This window comes from Coturnix japonica, chromosome 10 (assembly GCF_001577835.2).
Source record: "Coturnix japonica isolate 7356 chromosome 10, Coturnix japonica 2.1, whole genome shotgun sequence".
In the NCBI taxonomy this organism is placed as follows: Eukaryota; Metazoa; Chordata; class Aves; order Galliformes; family Phasianidae; genus Coturnix; species Coturnix japonica.
Window position 1 is genome coordinate 16,609,225 of NC_029525.1, and position 19,945 is coordinate 16,629,169.

The 19,945-nt window shown below is 38.8% G+C and overlaps 1 protein-coding gene across 6 annotated transcripts in view; it reads right to left on the reverse strand.

Annotated features, from left to right (window-relative positions):
• Window positions 1-19,945, reverse strand: part of MEGF11 (multiple EGF like domains 11) — a 255,429-nt gene that overhangs the window by 142,962 nt on the left and 92,522 nt on the right. For all 6 annotated transcript variants that reach the window (XM_015873314.2, XM_015873318.2, XM_015873316.2 and 3 more), the window contains one exon: window positions 17,261-17,353. In XM_015873314.2, the coding sequence (XP_015728800.1) occupies window positions 17,261-17,353 (93 nt within the window). The remainder of the gene's footprint in view (window positions 1-17,260; window positions 17,354-19,945) is intronic.

Consider the following 19,945-nt stretch of genomic DNA (forward strand, 5'->3'; position numbering starts at 1 on the left):
GTAAAGCATTTCCACTATGACTCTGGGAGAGCTGCGTGCACGTGAAATACAAGATCAATCTACCAGAGAGTTTTGACATACAAGGACTTTATGTTTACACTTTGGCTGATGTTTAGCATGCTGCAGTGCAGCAAATAGAAAAGTGTAGTTGAGCTGTCATGTAAGATAATTGATTTTGACAAGACTACAAGTTAATTCATCACTATTTTGTGACTTATTTGGAAATTCTTTGCATCAGTGTCCCAGAGGACAGCATGTAATCGCTTGTAAGCTGAAATTAGGTCCAGAGTTAAATATCATTAAATCTCAGGTACAGCCAGAGCTCAGCATGTGACTACTAATGCGCTACCTTCCCTATTACATCAAGGACACAACTGTAGCAAAGGTTATGAAGATTATTGCTCAAGTTGCAAATTGCTTATAACTAGAGAATTAAGTTGAGATGCATTTCCAGGCAGCCTACAAATGGGTACAAGAGAAATTCCACTGAATGGATACCTTAAAATCATTAACATCCTCACGTACTCACATTTTCTTGTATTTCTCTTGCACATACTCCCAAAAAAAGAAAAACAGCCCCCTGCCCCCCCCCCCAAATAAAATAAGGGAAATTATTAAATCCAATCTTTTTTACTAATATAATCAAATTAAACCACCATTTATGTTAGCCACTCTAACATTCCATTATAATAGAGTATGAAGGATTGGTAGATGTTTTAATACTGCATTGCAAAGAACATACTGTTTGACAGTTTTATTTGAGACCATTAAATATTAATTGCTGAACAAAAGGACGCATAAAAAATTACACTGTACACAAATAATTCAAATCCCTGCAACTAGAAAGAATATTTGCATATTCACTTTCTTTCAAGCCACAGCCAATAAGAGCATTTTGGCTGCTAGGTTTGGGTATCTAGCTACTCATTTCTACCAGAATGGATGCACAACGGCAGCTAGCTTTCAATTTACATACTGAAGTGAAGGTAATGGGCACAGTCCAAACATCACAGACAGGTCAGGTGTTCAAGGTCCTCCACACTCCCAGGCTTTTACTCAAAGCAGGCTGCAGAAGCTACAAGCCCTTTTTAGCCGAGGGCACACAAGGAGACTTCTCCATGTCTACTCTGATCTCTGACATGCAATGTAAACTGCTTTACCAGGAGCTAAATTGAAACTTTTCACCAAAATCCATCTCAGTTTTTTGCTAGTACATTACAGTAAGAAGACCTAATATTACTAATTAGTTTTTAATGATCACAAGCAAACGAAAGACACTACTAGGAAGGTGCCATGTGCCAAGAGACTCAGCACAGTACGTGGTCAGTCAGCAACTTAATCACCCTCACCTGTTCTATAAGCCTGCCAGCACTGGAGACTGGTTTGAGCTTAATTTCTAAAGAAATGGAGACTGTTCATTTTAATTATGCTCTTGGAGCAGGGACATTTGTACTGAAAAGCTATTGGAAAGTAGGCTCAGATGGTGGCTATGATGCTTCCAAACAACAATTACAGATTTTGCAGGAACAGACCTCTGGCCATTAATAGAATTAAAGTGAATACAACTTCTCTCATGTTTCATAGGCTCTTACTCACTACATTTTAGTAAATGCCTTATGAGTCATAACACGTCTCTCTCTATTCCCCCTTCTCCTTCCTCCCCTCTGCTAAAGTTCAAACATAGAAATACATTACTCAGGTCTCCTGGGGTGTGAACTTGGCATCTTTTGCAAACACTGAATTCTCATAAATGACATTAAAGAAGTGCTTCTGATTGCCCATCTCTGTTTTCCTTCATACGATATGCAGATCCACAATTATATGGAAGGGACAACACAACGTGACACTGGTGGCACACTTGGCAGTTTCTACTTCAACATCGACTCAGCTAAGAAAAGTCAAGCACGCCGAATAGTTGGTATGTGTGCACATCCTGAAAAAGCAGGATATCACTTTGAAATGCATTATATTAATCCTTCAGTGATATCAACGCTGCTATAGACTCTGGCTACCTAAGCAGCACCAGAGCACTCTAGAGAATACCAGGCATTAAAACCCTGAACTGCTCTGCTTGAGAAACATTTAGTTGCTTTTTTGCAACATCCTACTGTAGGTAAAACAGTAGGCAGCATCTTGAAACCCACTTCACCTCCTGCCCAGCGGATAATGCAATCAGTTCACTGTGTGGAGCTGGGAGCTCAGGAGGCCTTTCAGCCTCTGGCTTCATGTGTGGAAGACTTGGGGCATGAGCAAGAGTATCTCACTCCTTTCTCCACCCAACAATTAGGTGGTGGTAAGAGCAGTTATTAAGGGAAGTAAAGAAAAATGGGATAGAAGGGAGAAGATAAAGAGACAGAAAGAACCATGGGAACAAAAGGCATTGGAGTCTTTTGATAGTGGCATAGCCTGACCAGGGCAATTTAGAAACTGGTGATATTCACCATGCCAGACTCTAAAACCCAGTTTCCTTTCCAGTTAGTTACTCAGGAAAATTCTTAGCCTGTTCTCTGGTCTGCATTTATTTGAGAGATTAAAAAGTTTTAGAAATATGACATTGTTCATTGTGACTTAGTTTCTGTAATGACATACAGGGCTGCACTCAACAGCTAAAACAAAGGGACTGATTCATGTTTAATGTGTCCAGAGAATCATCGTGTTGAAAGACTGACATAAAAGGGCGGATGAGTCAGGAGAAACCAGAAAGCCTCATTTAACATGCCATTCTATACTTATGTTAGCTATCAGATGTCCCTTTGTTAACAACAGGGGGCTGTGTAGAAAGTATTCTGGTAAAAGATTTTGGGACTTGAAAAGTCTGGCAGCACCACCACCCAGGTGCTACACAAATTGCCTCATGCATAACAAGAACCAATCCCAAATATGCTGTAGACAAGATTTTGGGATTGTATAGGTGATGCCAGTAGGAACACCACAAGCAGACAAAGGACATGCAGGAGCCCTTTACCTGGTGGATTTGAAATGGAAACCCATTACCATGTTAGGCCAGTGCTTGACACCATTTTATCAAGCAGTTATGCACTGATGTTTACATCTCTAGACAAAAGTGGAACAATTAAGTCCAACAACCCCAGTGTGACTTTCTTTGTACAATTAATTTGTTTCTGGAGTTTAAAAGCTTTCACACACTTACAGAATTCTATGAGTCTTACAATGCAGACCTGGTGGCCAAGTTTTTGTTCTTCAGATCTTACCAAAATAGTCAATATCTGCAATTCATTTCAAAAGAACAGTGCTCTGCATTAGGAAGTTAACGTACTGATTAGTTTACCTAAATACAGTAAACCAAACCTGCAACTGAGGCCAGTCTGTTCACTTACTTAAAAAGTAATTACACACAACCCCGGAACAGAATCAGCTGCTACATATCTGAGGGCTGGGTCATGATGAAATTTTAAACATTTCTTCTGGTCATGTTTCTGCTTTTCAAGTCTGTCTCTTCTGAAAAACTGGAGACTACTTTGACATTTAATTTCCATTTCTGTACTGAACCCAGGAAAATGCATGGCTCTAGAGGAAGATACCGAGAGTGAAGTAAACATGAGCTAATCAGTCATAGAGACGCTGGATGGAGATGAAAATGCTTTCTGTGTGCAGAATACGGAGCAAGTAAAGTTCAGTCTGCACAAGAGCTCACACCACATCAATTAACACCTGAAATCTCACTTGGGAGCTGGACCTGAGTCCTATTTTGAGATCTGCAATGAAAAGTAAGTGTTACAGGGACAGGGCCCTCATAATTCTCCTCACAGCAGTCTGGGTGTCACTGGAGGTGTTCAGTGTACAAACTCACATTAGCAAAGAACTTTCGCCACAAAGGTGCTGTCTCCGAGATGGAGTACTCAGAACGCGTCCCTCCCAAATCCCCTTTTAATGGAAGCATAGAAAGAAATTCTCAATGAAGAAAAATAGGATTTTGAACCTAATTCACTGTAATCCTATGCTGACTTTCCTCTCAGTCTCCTATGGAGCTGCATGACTCACATACCTGTGCTGACCATTGCGTATTTTATTAAAGAAAGGATTCAGTTTCAGGATAGAAATGTAGAAATTCTGTGTTGTGCAGCAAATGCAGGAAGCATCTTGATCAGTATTGGTACCCAGCTCGAGCACAGAGCTTTATAATTTATATTTAACATTTTATTCTGCTATCGCTATTATTGGATGTGTAAGAGTTGCAGAAAAGATAGAATTTGGACTTCTATCTTTATCAAAGCATTGAGTGACAACATTTATCTGCAAACTATGAGTGAAGCCATCCTGTAGTTTAATTTGAAGACCTGTCTGGTTAAATGACAACTGGAAGGAGTGCCTAGTCAAAAAACAATCATGTTGGGTTGGAAATAATCCATTTTTATGACTTTTGAAAGAAACAGTAACGAGCATCAAACATCAAAAATTTGTCTTCTCTAATCTTCAGCTTGAGAAAAACATTTGAAGGTAAGAAACATTTTGGTTTGCTCAAAATTCTCGTTTTCACTCAGAGCCTCATTTACTCTTGGATTAAAACAGCATAAGTTGGATATGAATAGAAGCATGCAGGATAACAAATTGCTGATAGTACAGCCTGAACATCAGGCTGGTTTGTGCACCAAGTGAGAATCAATTATCTTTGTGTCACTCTAAGTAACAAAATAAGACAATTAAACAGTCGTCTTCTGACAAATTCAGAAAGGATGAAAACCTATTCCATGCAACAATATTAAGAGAAGACATTACTTTCCATACTGGTCTCTCTCAGGGCACAGAATGATGTAGAACAGATTTTTAGTTCCTACTGAAAACATAGATGGAACTAAGATGTTATTTCAAGAATCAATTAAATTAAAGAAAGAATCAGCACTTGATTCTGAAAGTTGCCCTCGGAAATTACAAAGACAAAATGACACAAGAACAGAATAACAGTTGCACACCTAAAGCACACGTGAAAAAGTTGGAGCATTTGAATATTAATGAATCAAGTATTTATTGAAATATTGAAATCTCTATAATTTGACCTAATGATTCTTATCTTGACTTTTCCTGCTTATTTCCTCCAAAATGAGCAAAAGCAAAACTGCACAGACACATTACTGGGGTTTAGACTGAGAAGGGCTGAGTTTCTGTTGTAATCTGTAGGCATGTAACATATAAATCCAGAATAATTGTAGTTGTGTAGTTTTGCATTCATAAAACAGCAAGCTCAATGTGATCCAATGCTCTCCCAAGAAGAAACACATCCTTTACAACAAAAGAGCAAATGAAGCAAAAGTGAATGAAAAGTGAAAAAAGCACCAACTATTGATCATGCAGATACAAAACAAAGTTGGGATAAGTATTAGTGTTGATTATTTCCTTTCCATTATCCACAATGTGTTTTTCCTCGCAACAAAGAAGAAGTGGTTTAATATCATCTATCACTCATATAATGGATGAAGCGTGAAAGATGCCTTCAAGCAAGTTAGCAGCTTGGCTAATTTGTCATAGTCGTACACAAAGAAAAAATGCACCTCCTAATACATCTGAACATATTGCATCCAGGAAGAACTGCCCAACATCTGGACATCTATAATACAGTCTGCAACAACATGACTGTATGTCAAAGTAATTAATTAGCATCATTTCTTTCTGCCAGTTAGAAAACATACATTTACTATAGAACACACACAACATTTGATCTTATTAGTTAAACGGGAGAGTCTACTTCTTCTTTAGAAGTTTTCATGTAGAAAACTCAATACACCACACAAAGGAGGTCAGGATCACCATTTTGTAAAATAATGAAAGAAACACAAAGAGAGAAAGGGGGCTCAGAAACAAAGTTGGGAACAGAACGTCCTTTCTTGAATATCAATAAGAAACTCTCGTATTGAATTCGGTGGCACCTAAAATCCATCCCCTCAAGAGAATTTCCATGGCATTTCAGGATTTTGGAATAAGAATAATCACATAACTCTTTGGATAGTGTCGCCATTAATAAAGTTCTACTCCCATACACAGAGGATTCCCATTGGCCTTGGAGATACTTTGACCTGCTGCTTATGTATTCTATATTTTCTAACATAACTAGCAATTCAATAAGCTCTCTGCTCTAATTCAGAGATTGCTGAAGTTATGGGAATAAAATAATTCATGAAATCCTAGAATTGTAGAATAGTTGAGGAGGAAAGGCCCCCTGGAGATCACCCAGTCCAAACCCTCTGCTCAATGCAGGGTAAGCTGGAGCATCTTGCCAAACTGTCTCCAGCTGAATTTTGAGCATCTCCAAGGACAGACTCTGTAATCTTTCCAAGCAACCTGTTCCAGCATTTGATCACCCTCACAGTAAAAGATGGCTTTTTAATGCTTAAATGGAACTTCCTGTATTTCAGTGATCTCAGTAAGCTCTGAATCTGGGCACTCTGAAGAGGACAGGGACCCAGCTGCCGAGGACAAAAGCTAATAAGACTGTCTTACTGATCCAACAGAATGGCGGTCCCTAAGAAACCCAGAACTGGGTTGCTGCAATCAGATGCTATGAATAGCCTAAATACTAGCAACTTTTTCCCAGTACGCTTCTGAGTTAGCTGTGACTAAAGCAATTCTTCACCTGAGGATGAAATCAAATCCACCGAGCTCTGTCTTGAGACTCATAATCTAAATGTAATAATCCCACCAGTTCTGGAAGGAAGAGTTACCACCTTCCACTGTTATCCCTGAAGTAGAATCTGGGATCCATCTTTCAGTAGCTGGAATTTGTCCTAGAGGACAGACTTAGGATTCGTAGAAATGTATGCATTTTTTTAACAGCTGTCCCAATTAAACTATTAATTTATGTGATTATGGAGCACTGGTAGGCTAAGGTAGACGATGAAGCAAACCCATGTCTCTATAACTGCAAACCTCGCAATCCTTACATAAAAAATGGACCTTCCCTGTATATCTTTGTGTTTTTCTGCAAACCTGCCTCCTTCTGCAATCTGGGTTTCTAGGCCTTGATTTTTATTTAGGAAATGATCACTGCAACCTAAGTAAGACACGATTCCAGATTTTGGTCCTTGGTTAAAAACACTGCAATCCATTTGCATCATTTACTAATACAGCTGCATAGTTAGATCACTGCGGCTCAGTACAAAGGGTTCATAAAGGTGAGGTTTAAGCAGACAGTAGGGAAGGCAAGAAATCCTATTCCTATTACAAATGTCCATTGCTTCATGTTTTAGCTGATTCTGTTAAAACTTGCATTTTGCAGGGTAATTTCAACCAATCTATCCTGCATTTGACATACGTATTCTAAAGCATTCCGGACAGAATTATATCCCTAGCCGTCTCTGGCTTTTATATAAATAGGCTTTTTATGATAGGCAGGAAAGCTTCTGAAAATGATGAACTGCAGAGACTTTTCTGTTGACTGACCACCCTCCAGGATCAAAGAAGAGTGTTTTATCTCTGTTCTTTCTGGATGATGTCCACAAAAATCTTCCTGATATAAAATAGTCTGAGTAATAATACACACATCAGTCCTATCTGACATTTACTGTTGTTTCAAATGGGGCCTAAATCCATCTTGCATAACACACATCAAAGGTAGGAAAGTGGCTGAAACTTATTTTTACACAGTAGATACGGATAGGAACTTGTCCCACACGCTTTCCTTTTTTGCCTTTCTTCGGTCCCTTTAAGCATGTCTCTGTGTAGTAGTTGGTCTCATTTTATTTTACTCCACAGCCCAGAAACTCAGCATGTATTGCAATTACCTGATTTTACTCATCATTAGTATTTCTAGAGGTCTTGTTGTTACAAAGAGAGTGACACCCAAGTCTGTGACACTTGGGTCTCAGCCCAGCTTTCCCGACAAATGGCATTCATTGTGTTTTCTTGAACAAGATTCAGGTATTTTGATCTCTCATTTTAAATCCAGAACTTTCAGACATTCTGCTGGGTTAACACCAGCGGGCTTTATAAACAAAATCCTGCAGTTTTTCTGGACTAGCGTAAGTATTTTGGAGCTGTAAAGAAATAACTGGAGGATGTGCTTATTATGGACTACACATTCAAGACATTTAAATTGTATAAAGAAAGGTTAAGACTGGAGATGTATGATGTTTCCTTGAGTGCAGCAGTACAAGTGAACTTTTGACTGTAGAATTTTTCCTTCATGTGCAAAATTTCTGATATTTTGTTTAACGTTTTTGTCAGGGAAAAAAAAAACCAAAACAAAAAACAACTGTTGGTTAAAACTGCACTTTTCTTGCTTGCTCTACTTTTCCAGGCCAAGAAAAGGCAGTTTTGGCAGTTCAATGCTCCATAAGTTCCAGCAACCCACTGCAATATATCTTGTTTAAACATTAAACACTGTTTATTGAAGCTATAGTGCCTATGACTACCATAGAATAGATGTTTACATCCCTGCATAAACACTTTAATGGGTTTCTTTGCCGGTACCAAAAAGACAAATGCCACTTTAGACAGAACACTTCATCCCTAAATCTTTCTTCTGCCTTATTATTACCGCTCGTTTGCAAGCATCACATTCTTTCTCACTTCACTATTTTTTTTATTTTTTTTTTTGCATGATAAAAAACATTCCTCCAACACCTCAGTTTTTCCTGTCTGACGCAATATCTGGCACATCAGGGTTTGCCTCCCCTTCATCTTTGCCATTTCTTTTGTTCTCTCAAATTAACAGCAATTTTCACCCTTACTGGCCTGGCTGTAGCATCTTCTCTTCCACCACCATTCTATTCTCTCCTTCTACTTTAATTTCAACAAAATTTGTACTTTCTTCTTGGTAGAACGAGGCATTCACTGCTCACAAGTCTGAAATGGTTAGTGCCTCACACACAACACAGTGTTCACTTTGCACAACCACTGCATTTCACCATTCATTTTCCCAGTTCCAGTTATCTGCACCCTTCCTTTCCCCAGCTGCTTCTGCCTGTAGTCTCACCTGTTACTAGGTTTTCCCCTTCGTGCTGTGTCTATTCCATGCTCCCATATGTACCTTGCTCTTCCTGGGTTTGGTGTCAGTTCATAACAGTGTGTTTCTATGTGGTGGCTGTGCTACAACAATCCCCTCGCAGTGGCAGGTATGGTGCTAGCACACCATCTGTTCATTTTTTCCTGTGGCCACAACACATTTCCTTATTTTGCATGCTTTTCTGCACAGATAACTAAGGGCCCTCTCCATCGCTTGCCAAAGCTAGATTAACAGCAAGAGTAAAATGCTCACCTGCAAGCAGTGGTGTGAAGTCCTGCTCCCAGCCCTGCATTTACAGTCAGATAGGCTGTAGTTCAGCCCTCTGCTATTTCATTATTTCTCTCCACATCACTGAGGCAGACAAGGTACTTCAACAAACATTCATTTCACTGAGGACACAAGATATCTTCTCCCATGGCAAACTCTTTTCCTATGTTTTATAAGGATTCCAGACAAGAATCAGGGTATCTATTTGAGGGGCTTTCCACAAGTGTAATTCAGCAGAACAAGATTACTCAGAGAAACACGTTATGAAAACATTTCACTTCAGAAAACGTTATCACATCCTACAATAACATAAATGATGGATGAAAGAAAAGAAGGAAAATCCCTTCTGACTTCGATGCTTAATCACTGCCTTTAAAATAGCACTGCAACTTGGAAGAAGAGCATCTTTGGAAACATCCCAAGAACACAAAGAGGTGAAGGAGCAGTAGGGTCTTTCCCACTTGTATCACACATCTCTGGAGACAGCTACTCAGAACCCAGCAGAAGTCAGAGCAAGCCTCAGTCTCCTCTGCTGCTGATACCTCAGGGCCAGCGGTGAGCAGAGCTCTGCCCTCTCCAAGCATTCTTTGAAATACATCACTCTAGCAAGCACTGAAATAATCAGCTTACAACCATTACATTTGTTTTTCTTTTAGCAAGCAAAAACCCTGGGGATACTTCTGAATGGGTGTCTAAGCCTGAGACTTTTGCCCACACTATGGCAGAAGGAATTCTGCTCTTCTCTCCAAGTGACAGTGTTTTAGCATCCAGGCCATGAAATGATAGCAGCGGTACTTTTAAATTGATCTAAAGTCTGCTCATTTGTGTAGTGCACATTTAAAGCCACATTACTGCAAGATGCTTCAGCAGTGAAATTCAACATTAGTAATTCAGTTCATTAAAAAAGATATTTTAGTAGACTCCTTCTTTTATAGCTATTACCCTGTCCAAAGTGAAGAAAACCTCAGTCAAATTAATAAAACCAACAACTCATAACGCATATACTGCTTTTCTATAAACTCTTCTCAGTTCTCAACAATTAGGCAGCCAAAAAAAGGTGTATGTCAGCCAATTTCCCCCTTGTATTACCTCAGGAAGACCTGCACCAGAACACATTTAGCCCATTCAGCACTAGCAACCACGGTTTCCTTTACTGAAAATTCCCTTAAAGTGTAAACCTGTACTCCCATTTAGAGACAACTCATCAACACAACTGTCTTGGTCATGAACAAACCTTCAATGCAGAACCCTGCTTGCTCCCAACATTCCTACACACACACACCTTTCTCTTCTCTGAAATCTGAGCATCTGTGCATGCCCCCCTCCAAAGCCCTCAGTCTCTAATGATGGGCAGTAAGTAAGGTTTTACACCCAAAAATCTGCACATAGCCTCTCTTGCCTTTGGATTACAGCATGAACTCAGAGTTGGATTCAGAGAGCCAGTAGACTGACTTTCTAGAAGTACGAGGCATAATTGAGTCGTCTAACAGTTCAGCTACAGAGACTGCATAATCTCCATACTGATCACATACAGCTCATGAGAGGCATGAGACCATGTAAACACAAGGTGCTATGCCCAGATAGCCATCAGCTCTGGCCTGCTACCTCCTGTTTGCCCACTGTATGCCTTTAATCAATGTGTACGTATATCAATATTACAACTGTAGATCTAGGTACAAATGAGAAGCCTGGTTTTAACAGATCATCTGAGTTCTATACGAATGTTCATTCTAGCATGTAACTCATCATGGTTCATCTCTTTAACCATAGCAGACAAACAAAGAAAGAACTGGATGATTTAACAGAGGAGGTGATTGTGGTAATATTGCAATAAATACATAATTGTGCAGAATTATTCTAATAACATTTTACATTGAAATAATATTTAACAGCTGGTGGCTTGTCACACTACATACCTGTATTATTTCCCTGCCACTTCTCTGCCCTCTCACACTCGCCTATGCAGTAGGTCAAAACATCACCTCTGTATAGAGCTGACAAACATGTTCAGATCAGTGACCCATAGATTGTCCTTCTTCAGGGGATGCCCAGCATTGAGTTTGCGTTTCTCTTTCTTTTGGTGAAGCTGAGTTTGGTTTTAACACATTGAAAGAAGTAACTGTCATTGATAAGCCTGGATGATACTTAATAACTATCTTGGTCCCTAAATGAGGTCCTCATCAACCTGATTTCCCCCTCACCTCTTATGTTCCCATTCAGATAATGAGTTCAGCATTTATCTTACATAAAAAAAACATCAGTTGTTCATCAATGACTTTAGAAGTACTACTCATACACATGAAGTACATTGCTAGATCACATCTGAAGAGCAACACTGAGCAAGACAGAACTCCAGGGATGGAAGCAGAGTGAGGACAGCTCAATCAAATCTTCAAAATCATTCAAAAAAGGCAGTCTCAAAGGAGAGCTGGAACTGATGGGAGAAAATGATCTGTCACTACGTGTGCCCCAGACAAGAGCAGCTGATTCAAGGAAGTCCTTTCCCACCCTGTGACAGTGAAGATGAAGATAAAAAGCAAAAGGACACAGGGTGCTGAATTTCTATTTTTCACTCTCTTTAGTACAACTCTTAGGACAACTGGCAACTGATCTGCTCATCTTCAATGAATCACACAGCAGAGGCGCAAAAAGCAATTTCTCTCCAAAGTAAATCTTGAATCTACCTTTCCTTTTCCAGGATCAACTGTTGGCTTCTGCTCGGTCCAGTCACTCTGGGAAAAGCCAAGGTAAATATAACTCTCACACCTTTCCAAAAGCTCACAGCACCTCCAAAGCACTTAACTCTTAAAAGCTAGGAGTGCACTATCATATCTGTTACAGAGTGAGAAGGAAATACCACAGCCATGTGAGTAGCGATATTAACATCTTCGGTCAGAGAAAAAAATGTTCCCACAGAATGAAAAATGACAGATTAGTCCAGTTTAATGCAGCCAAATTATCTGTGTAAAAATATATGCGGGACATGCTGCTGTGCTAACTGCACTGAACAGCAGCTTGTGCTTATGCTCAGCTCCCTGGTTACAGGCTGTCCTGTGTAGGCTGTCCCAGGAAGTGCAGCTGTTACAGAGATGGCCTCACACAGGCAACCTGATGCATGAGCCCATGAGCGTGGGTTCCACAACCTGCAGAGGCAGAAATGAAACAGCAGCTGCTTACCTGACTGCACTAGCTCAGAGGTTGAAGGGACTGGCATGCTTAAGGAAGAACAATCTGAAAGACAGAGATCTATTCTATTTTGCAATTGATACACAAAGATCTTTGTGTGCACCACAGATCTTTAGAAATAGTACCTAAACTTAGTTTTCGCACTGACATATGAAATGCAAGGGTTCAGTGGAAATAGAAACATCTCTCCCAGTTCCATCACCTCATTCAGCACCTAGATGAAGCAGTCCTTGTGATACAAAATTGTTGCACAAACTCCTACGCAGGAAACATGGACAGTTGTCCTTCAAGGACAGGCCCTTAATCAAAGTATCTCAAGGACTGGAACTGCTGAGGACCTACACACCTGCACCTCTTCCCAGGGTGCCTTCCCAGTCAGCCCTTCTGTCCTCAAAAGCCAAGGACAAAAATTCAGCTAATGATTCCATGAGACACATCCCTGATATTAAGCTGAGTTTCATTTAATGCTTTGTACACAAGTCATGCATGTCACAGCATTCCTTTGAACTTTATGCCTTCTTCAGAAATAGTTCAAAGCATTCTGAGAAAATGGAAGCCAGAAGCAAACCTGCAGAATGCCATGGACCCATTTAAAATACTCAGTTTTTCTCCTGAGATTTCCACTGCTGCTTTCTTAGCTTGTCAAGCAACATCCCCCTTTCAGATTTAGCACAGTGTCTGCAGTTCTCATTCATCACAAGTTTCAGAACTGAAGCAATCCAGCTGCTCTAGGGCGATACCCTTAAATGTGATCTTGCTGTTAGGTTATACTTGCCTGTCGTTATGACCTTGGCTATTTTTTGACAAAAGGATAAAGATGAAATAATTTCTTACTCTTGATGATCATGCTTTCCAAAGAGAGCTATGTTCTACATATGTGTACAGCACTGAGCTGTCCAGGTCAGGCAGCAATAGCACAGCCTCCCTCCTCACACGAAGGATGGTTTGGCATTATTATTATGGCAACATCCATTTAATTACACTTTGGACAAGTACTATGTTTTCTGCTGAAACTACTAGCAGAGCAAACATGCTGAAAACCACTTTAGTTTGTCATTACAACCTCTCTGTTTACTTTGAAATTTCCCAAACTGGCACACACGATTTTGGAAGGTTCTTGCTTATAATTCAGGGCACTTGCTGTGAACTTTCCTTTTTCTACCTGTTGTCCACTGTTGTGAATCCCCTTCTTATAGAAAGATATTTGTGATCTTCCTCGCAATGAAAAATGCTTGTTAGAGTAAAAATAAGTCTTCAGTAATGCCATCTGATGAGCTCTGGCATTCTGGAAGAGAGACAACCTTATTCTCTATAGGCCTGATGTCAGAATGAGAATCTTCTCTTAGATTTCGCTGAGATATTTTTAGGCGCTCCTTCAAAATTGACTCAGCAACATCCTCAAACACCTGCTTAATTTAAAGTAGATGAAAAGTTCTGCTCGTGTGTCAACTTAAGGACATGCTTAAGTGCTTTCCTGGATTGGGGCCTAAATACTTACAAATACAGATGGTTATTATCAAGACCCAGAAAAGGCCAGGTAACCACCAACAGTCAATTATATTCCTACCAGAACTTCACGCCAGTATATCATACTGTTTGAAGTTAATTGCTTTGAAATAATTGGACAGGTGAGCAGGTAAGTTCACACAGAGCATTTGCCATTTTCCTTTGTATTAAAAAAAACAACAGAACACTGCAGGTTGCATGGACATAATGGGCATGATTTTAAACAAATCAAAACCAAGTTAAAAGAAAAGGGAAAAGGTATGTGCTTTTTTAAAGACTTTGAATTTTTAACATCATTAAAACCTTGAAAAACTTCTTATTCAAGAGCTTCTTTAGTTAATACCTCATTACTTCTATTTTTATTGTTATGGTAATCAAGCCTTAATATATTGCAGCTTTATAGCATGAAATCAAGGCTAGGCCTGCGGGCATCAACAGATGTACAACAGCATGCAGTAAAACACAGGTATAGAGGCATGCAGAGCTGAATATGGCACTTTTTATTTTTTTTATAATTGTTTAGCAATTCATCTGAACTTATTTTAACCTTGACAACAGATGAACTCTAACATGTACCATGATCAGTCACTGGAAGCTGCACAAAACTGAGATTTCTGACCACTGTTTTACAGGCTGAGCTTTATGAAAGCACGAAATGAAGACTGAACAGGATTTTAAATTGTTTGGATGACTACAGGCTGTTGCTGTAACTATTCAAACCATTTAACTGTATGTATTCTAGTCAAGGGAGAACAATAACAATAAGAAACTGGATTTAACATCAAAACCACGCTTCTCTGTAGGAAATTTATGCTCAGTGTCAGAATCCATGTGCTTTGCTAGCACAGGCACTCTTTGTAGCACACCAGAAAAAGAAAAAAACCCAAACATTTGGACCTGATGTTTGGTTTGGAAATGACACCTGGACCTTGTGCTGGAGGCTCTGCTTACATTTGAATTTGACTCATCATCAAGTAAGGTTACACATAAATTTCAGAAAATTACAGTGGTCCGGTTTGCAGCATTGAGACACCTCTTCAAGGTGGTTGAGTGTCCTCAGACCCTTTCCAGGTACACAACAATGATGCCCAGTGTCAATCAGGCTCCCTTTCTTACTGATATTTTCAGGAAACAATTAATTCTCCTGTGTGAATTTTTAAATTTAAAGAGAGCGTTTTGCCAAGCAATTGCTTTCCCAGTAAAACAGTTTCAAATTGCCAGCAGTAAAAGCAATATGCCTATGACTTCATGAAATCACTCATACTGAGGTCCACACAGCAAAGCTCAAGGGTCACACACAGAATGAGCGGCTGGGGTATAACCAACAGCTTCAGTTTATCCAGAGCGCAGCTTTACCAGCCATTCAGAAAACACCTAACAAATCACATTTACTTGTCACTGCAGGCATGTATCCTTCATGTAGCTATTCAATATTAATGAAGTAATAAGAAGGAAGTAGACACAGGTAGTACATTAGTCCAGTAAAAATGAACATACTTTTCCAAATTATTGATGGATAAATGTTAAGTCCCAGTGTGTGAATCACCATTGTATCTGAAGATCCCGGTCAGCATCAGCCAGGAAAGGGCTCTCAGCTTCCCTCATGGAAATACTCAGAACAATGATCGTAATGTATTCAGCTGATAACTGTTCTGTTCCTTTCCATTCAAACAAAGTTTCTGAACAGTAAGGAGGCCAGTCATCCAAACTTTTAGTATCAGGCATAAAAGTGAGTAACTCTCATGGCTGCAGTAAAAGCTAACTTCAGAGAGGCCATTCACTCTTATAAGCACTACATTTGACAGTGGTAAGTGCTTGTCAGATCAGACCTTAGGACAGGAATGCATGTTGCCCAGCATGTAACAAGTGGAATGAAAGACAATGGGCACAATAGTCCAGTGAACACACTAATTATATTAATAAAATGAAAGCTTAAATTTTGAAGCTAATCCTGGGCTATCATTTATAAAAGTTAACAGGGCATATTTAATTTAGGAATTGGCTACTGCTTCTCTTTCCACTCCTGAAACCTCATAAATGAAATATACTGGATTGCTGCCCAGTGCGGAAATAAAAGTTATGAATAATGTTTCTATCTCAATCTTTGTCAGTGCTTTAATATTCCTAATTACTTTAAAAAGCTAAATATTCAATATAGGAAAAACCTTTTTTTTCTTTTTATCTTCACTTGCAAGATTAGTGTAATTTAATATGAGTCACTGGCCAGTTTTAGTTCACAAGGCCCATCCGTGCTTTGTAATGCTTGTTACTCTTAGTGTGTATATGTGCATGTGTAAACAAACGTGATGTATGCCCATGTTATCACAAGGTTTTTATTATTTTCTCATTTTTGAAATTCTCTAAGTACACATGCAGTGTATATGAACCCACTGGCTGTTAGGTTGATCGTTATCTATTGCCAAAAAGAACCAAAGGATAAAATGATTGTCTGAGACACTAAATTATTTTACAATTAAAAGAATGATTTTTCTCAAGATAGCAGTATTGTTCTAGACAGGTCTTCAGGGACTAAATAAAATGTCTGTTCAGTCAGTGACTAGCAAGATCTCTGTGCATGCAGCTTTACTTACTGGCCTAACACACAAATAGAGTTCAATTAACAATCTTATTTCCGTTATGTCAGTAATCGATTGGACCTATTTTACATCCATCACTGATGTTTATACCAGAAAGAATGCTTGCTATCTCACTCTAGCGTGAACTAGTCATGTAGACTTAAACTTACCTTTATCGATTAAGAAATTTTGACATGAACATCTTTCTCCAGCTGAGAGACCTGAAAGCCTCAAGTGCAAATTAATTTTCTAGTAAACAGTATAAAACTCCCACCTCTACTGTTTTCCCACTTTGCACAGTACAGATAATTCAGGGTGTGGATTTCAAGTCAAAAGTAAGAACCTGAACTGCATGAAGAGCCAATGGTAAAACTCCCACTGGCTTCAATTGCACAAGTAGTCTGTCTAGAAAATACTCCGACTACTACACAAAATACTTAATGAAGAATGTGAAGTAGTGAAGATTAAAGAGAGAGAAAAAAAACCTGATAATAGAGGTATAATATCTACGTTGGTATTCCAATAACAGGATAGAAAGCATTAAGAGCATCCTTCACCGCATTTAACATTTCCTTATAAGAACAAGTGAAAAACTGAAAGTCACTACTGTAGGAAGGGGTAATATCACACATTAATCACTGCAAAATAACCTACTGACAAGCCTCAATTTCCATTTAAAGCATCCAATTTCTAAGGCCGCTGCTTTGTTTCCTATCCTTTTTTAAATAGCAGTATACATCTCTATTACATTTTTGTAATCTTTACTCACCACTAGAGCAATCAGTACCTCCCCATCCTGGTTCACAATGACAAGTGTCAGGAGAAACACATCTGCCATGCACACACTCCTCTGTGCAGAGTGCTGTTAAGAAGAAATAACACACAATTTTGTAAATATATTAAGCTGTTGGTAAACATACACTAAACTGTGCCTTAGAGAGCAACATTTTGTTTAAAAATATTTAACAAAGAAAACAAACAAAAAACAATTACTTGTGAGGTTTAATTAATACTAAGTGACCAAAATAAAATATAGGTCTCCAAACAGCAATAAACTCACTTGTCAGTTCAGCTCTTTGTAATGAAAAACTCTAACACCAGAAATTACTTTGGTTAGCAGTTTTGCTTCATAATAAAATTTTTAACAAACTGACACTTATGATTATTATAATTACAGAACACCAGCTTCTTTTACTGCATTCAAGTTGTTCCTGTTCATGAAAGAAAATGGAACTCCAAGGACCCAAAAACAGATCTGTACAAAATAGCTTGAGGAAAATAAATCGTTTTACTACACAAGTACGTAATCGTTTTACTACATGGAGTACGTAAGCACAGGCTTGTCTTCTCAAGGTCACCAAGTTTTCCACAACAGAAATATTTTCTATCATATTTGTCCACTTTTGGGTTATTGAAAGATCAAGATCCTGGGACTATGAAAACCTGGCTGGTGTCTCACTTGTCAGTCAACCTAGAGACAAGTATGGGAGAATCTCTTTTTCCTCTTCCCTTGTATTCCTACCAGGAGTTCATGGTTTTAAGACATTTCTCCTGTGCTGCTGGGGTGTAGAATTTACTTTCCAGTGCGCACCTATCACAGACAAACAAACTTGGACAACACTGAATACAGGTTTTAAAAGCAGGTTCTTACTTAGTACCCGATTTCCATTTCACTGCTCAGGACACTGCCAGAAGCTTTGTGTCAAAGTGATTCTCACCTGATGGTTAATTTGAAACATGATTTTCATCTAAACTAACATGTATAAGCTCTTAATGAACACGATGTAGCAGCAATTAGATCTCTGTACTGAAAGAGCTCCATTGTTTGCACATCCTGTGATTTTATATCAGATAGGAAATGTGGGTTCTGTACCTAACCAAGAACTGGCAGCAGCTGGACTATGGAAGACTTATTCCAAGACAAATATTATTTCATTTCTGTCTAAAACAAAGCCAGCTAAGCTGAGCTGGGAAGTATTTTCTTTTGTTGTTATAATGAAAACCAGGTTGAATTACCTGGATTATTTCAAATCAGCCAGTGAACCTTCATGAAGTTCCACATCCACATCACAAAAAACCTTTCATTTTCCAGGTACCCCATTGACCACATATTTTCCACCAACATCTTGAAAAATTAAGCAGTTTCTGCTGTGCTTGACATCCTATTTGGACTATAAGATTGGAGCACATTGAATCTACACTCAGCCTGGCATCAGAGCCAACAGAAACATTTTGCTGCCTATTCTATGTTTTGGTCCTTGGAGACCAAACCCAATAACATATTCCCAACAGATTTAAGTCCAACTTTAAATGATGTGTGATCCTTCAATAATCCCATTGGACAGATCTTCCTGCTCTTTATCCATCAAACCACATGTGACTAGTGATGAGGATACTGCCTTGTTACAACTGAAAGATCCGCCTAGCTTAGTCATTTCTTTTTTAGGTTCACTACATGTCAGAACTAAAATTTATTCTTATTTCATATCTTGTGTTTAGACAGTATTGCAGCGAGCATGAAATATTGATAGCTAATTCTCTAGCCACTAATTGTCCTAATCTTTTGGGCATTTATTTCACTTGAGTAAGAGTTTCTGAAGACAGTGAGGCATCCTAGTCTACAGATGTAAGATGAAATGCAAGATAGAGCATTAGAAAAGCAGCATTTTTTTCCATAAAGGAATACATGCCTTCATGCAGTCACTGAAAAATGACTGGTTACCTATGGCAAGGAGCAGTTCACACAAATGACAGCCACAAATGTATATGTTGCTATTAAAAGCATATAGTGCAGAAAGGTACATGATATGCTGGGATGTTGGCTACTTAGAAAACTGTGCTCCTCGTAGCTTCACCTCAGAATGCATTTTGTCCTGATGTAACTCTTAACACATAAGTTTTACTAGAGTTAAGGAAATCGAATCTGAGATTTTTTTCTGTTCCCCATATAGGCATTTACATTAACAAATCATTCTACCATGTAAAACGTGCAACAGGTCAGCTCTCAAGAGCACGAAAGCTGATGGTGGTCTATTACTTTTCCAAAAGGCAAAACACCTACTAATCACTGGAGTAAATTTAGTTGATTTAGGCACGCAAATGTATCACACCTTAACTTGTTAAAACAAATATGAAATAATAATAGCTAATCGAGATAATAAACTTCACTTAATTACTCGTCCATAGACAGAACTGCTGACTTCTTTAATAACGCTGCATTCTCTTGGGAAGGGTGTAATGTGAGACTTGTAAGCAGGACTCAAGATGCAGCTCCTCTTCTAAAGCAGTTCATGGTGCGTGAAATACACAATTTTTTGCATTTAAAGAGCAATTACAGAGTTAAGAAAGGTAAAGACAATCCTTGGAACTCATCTCTGCTCTGTAACTTGCTAAGCAAGCAACCATGAACATACTAGAACACATTCATATAAAACTGTGAAATTACACAGTACTA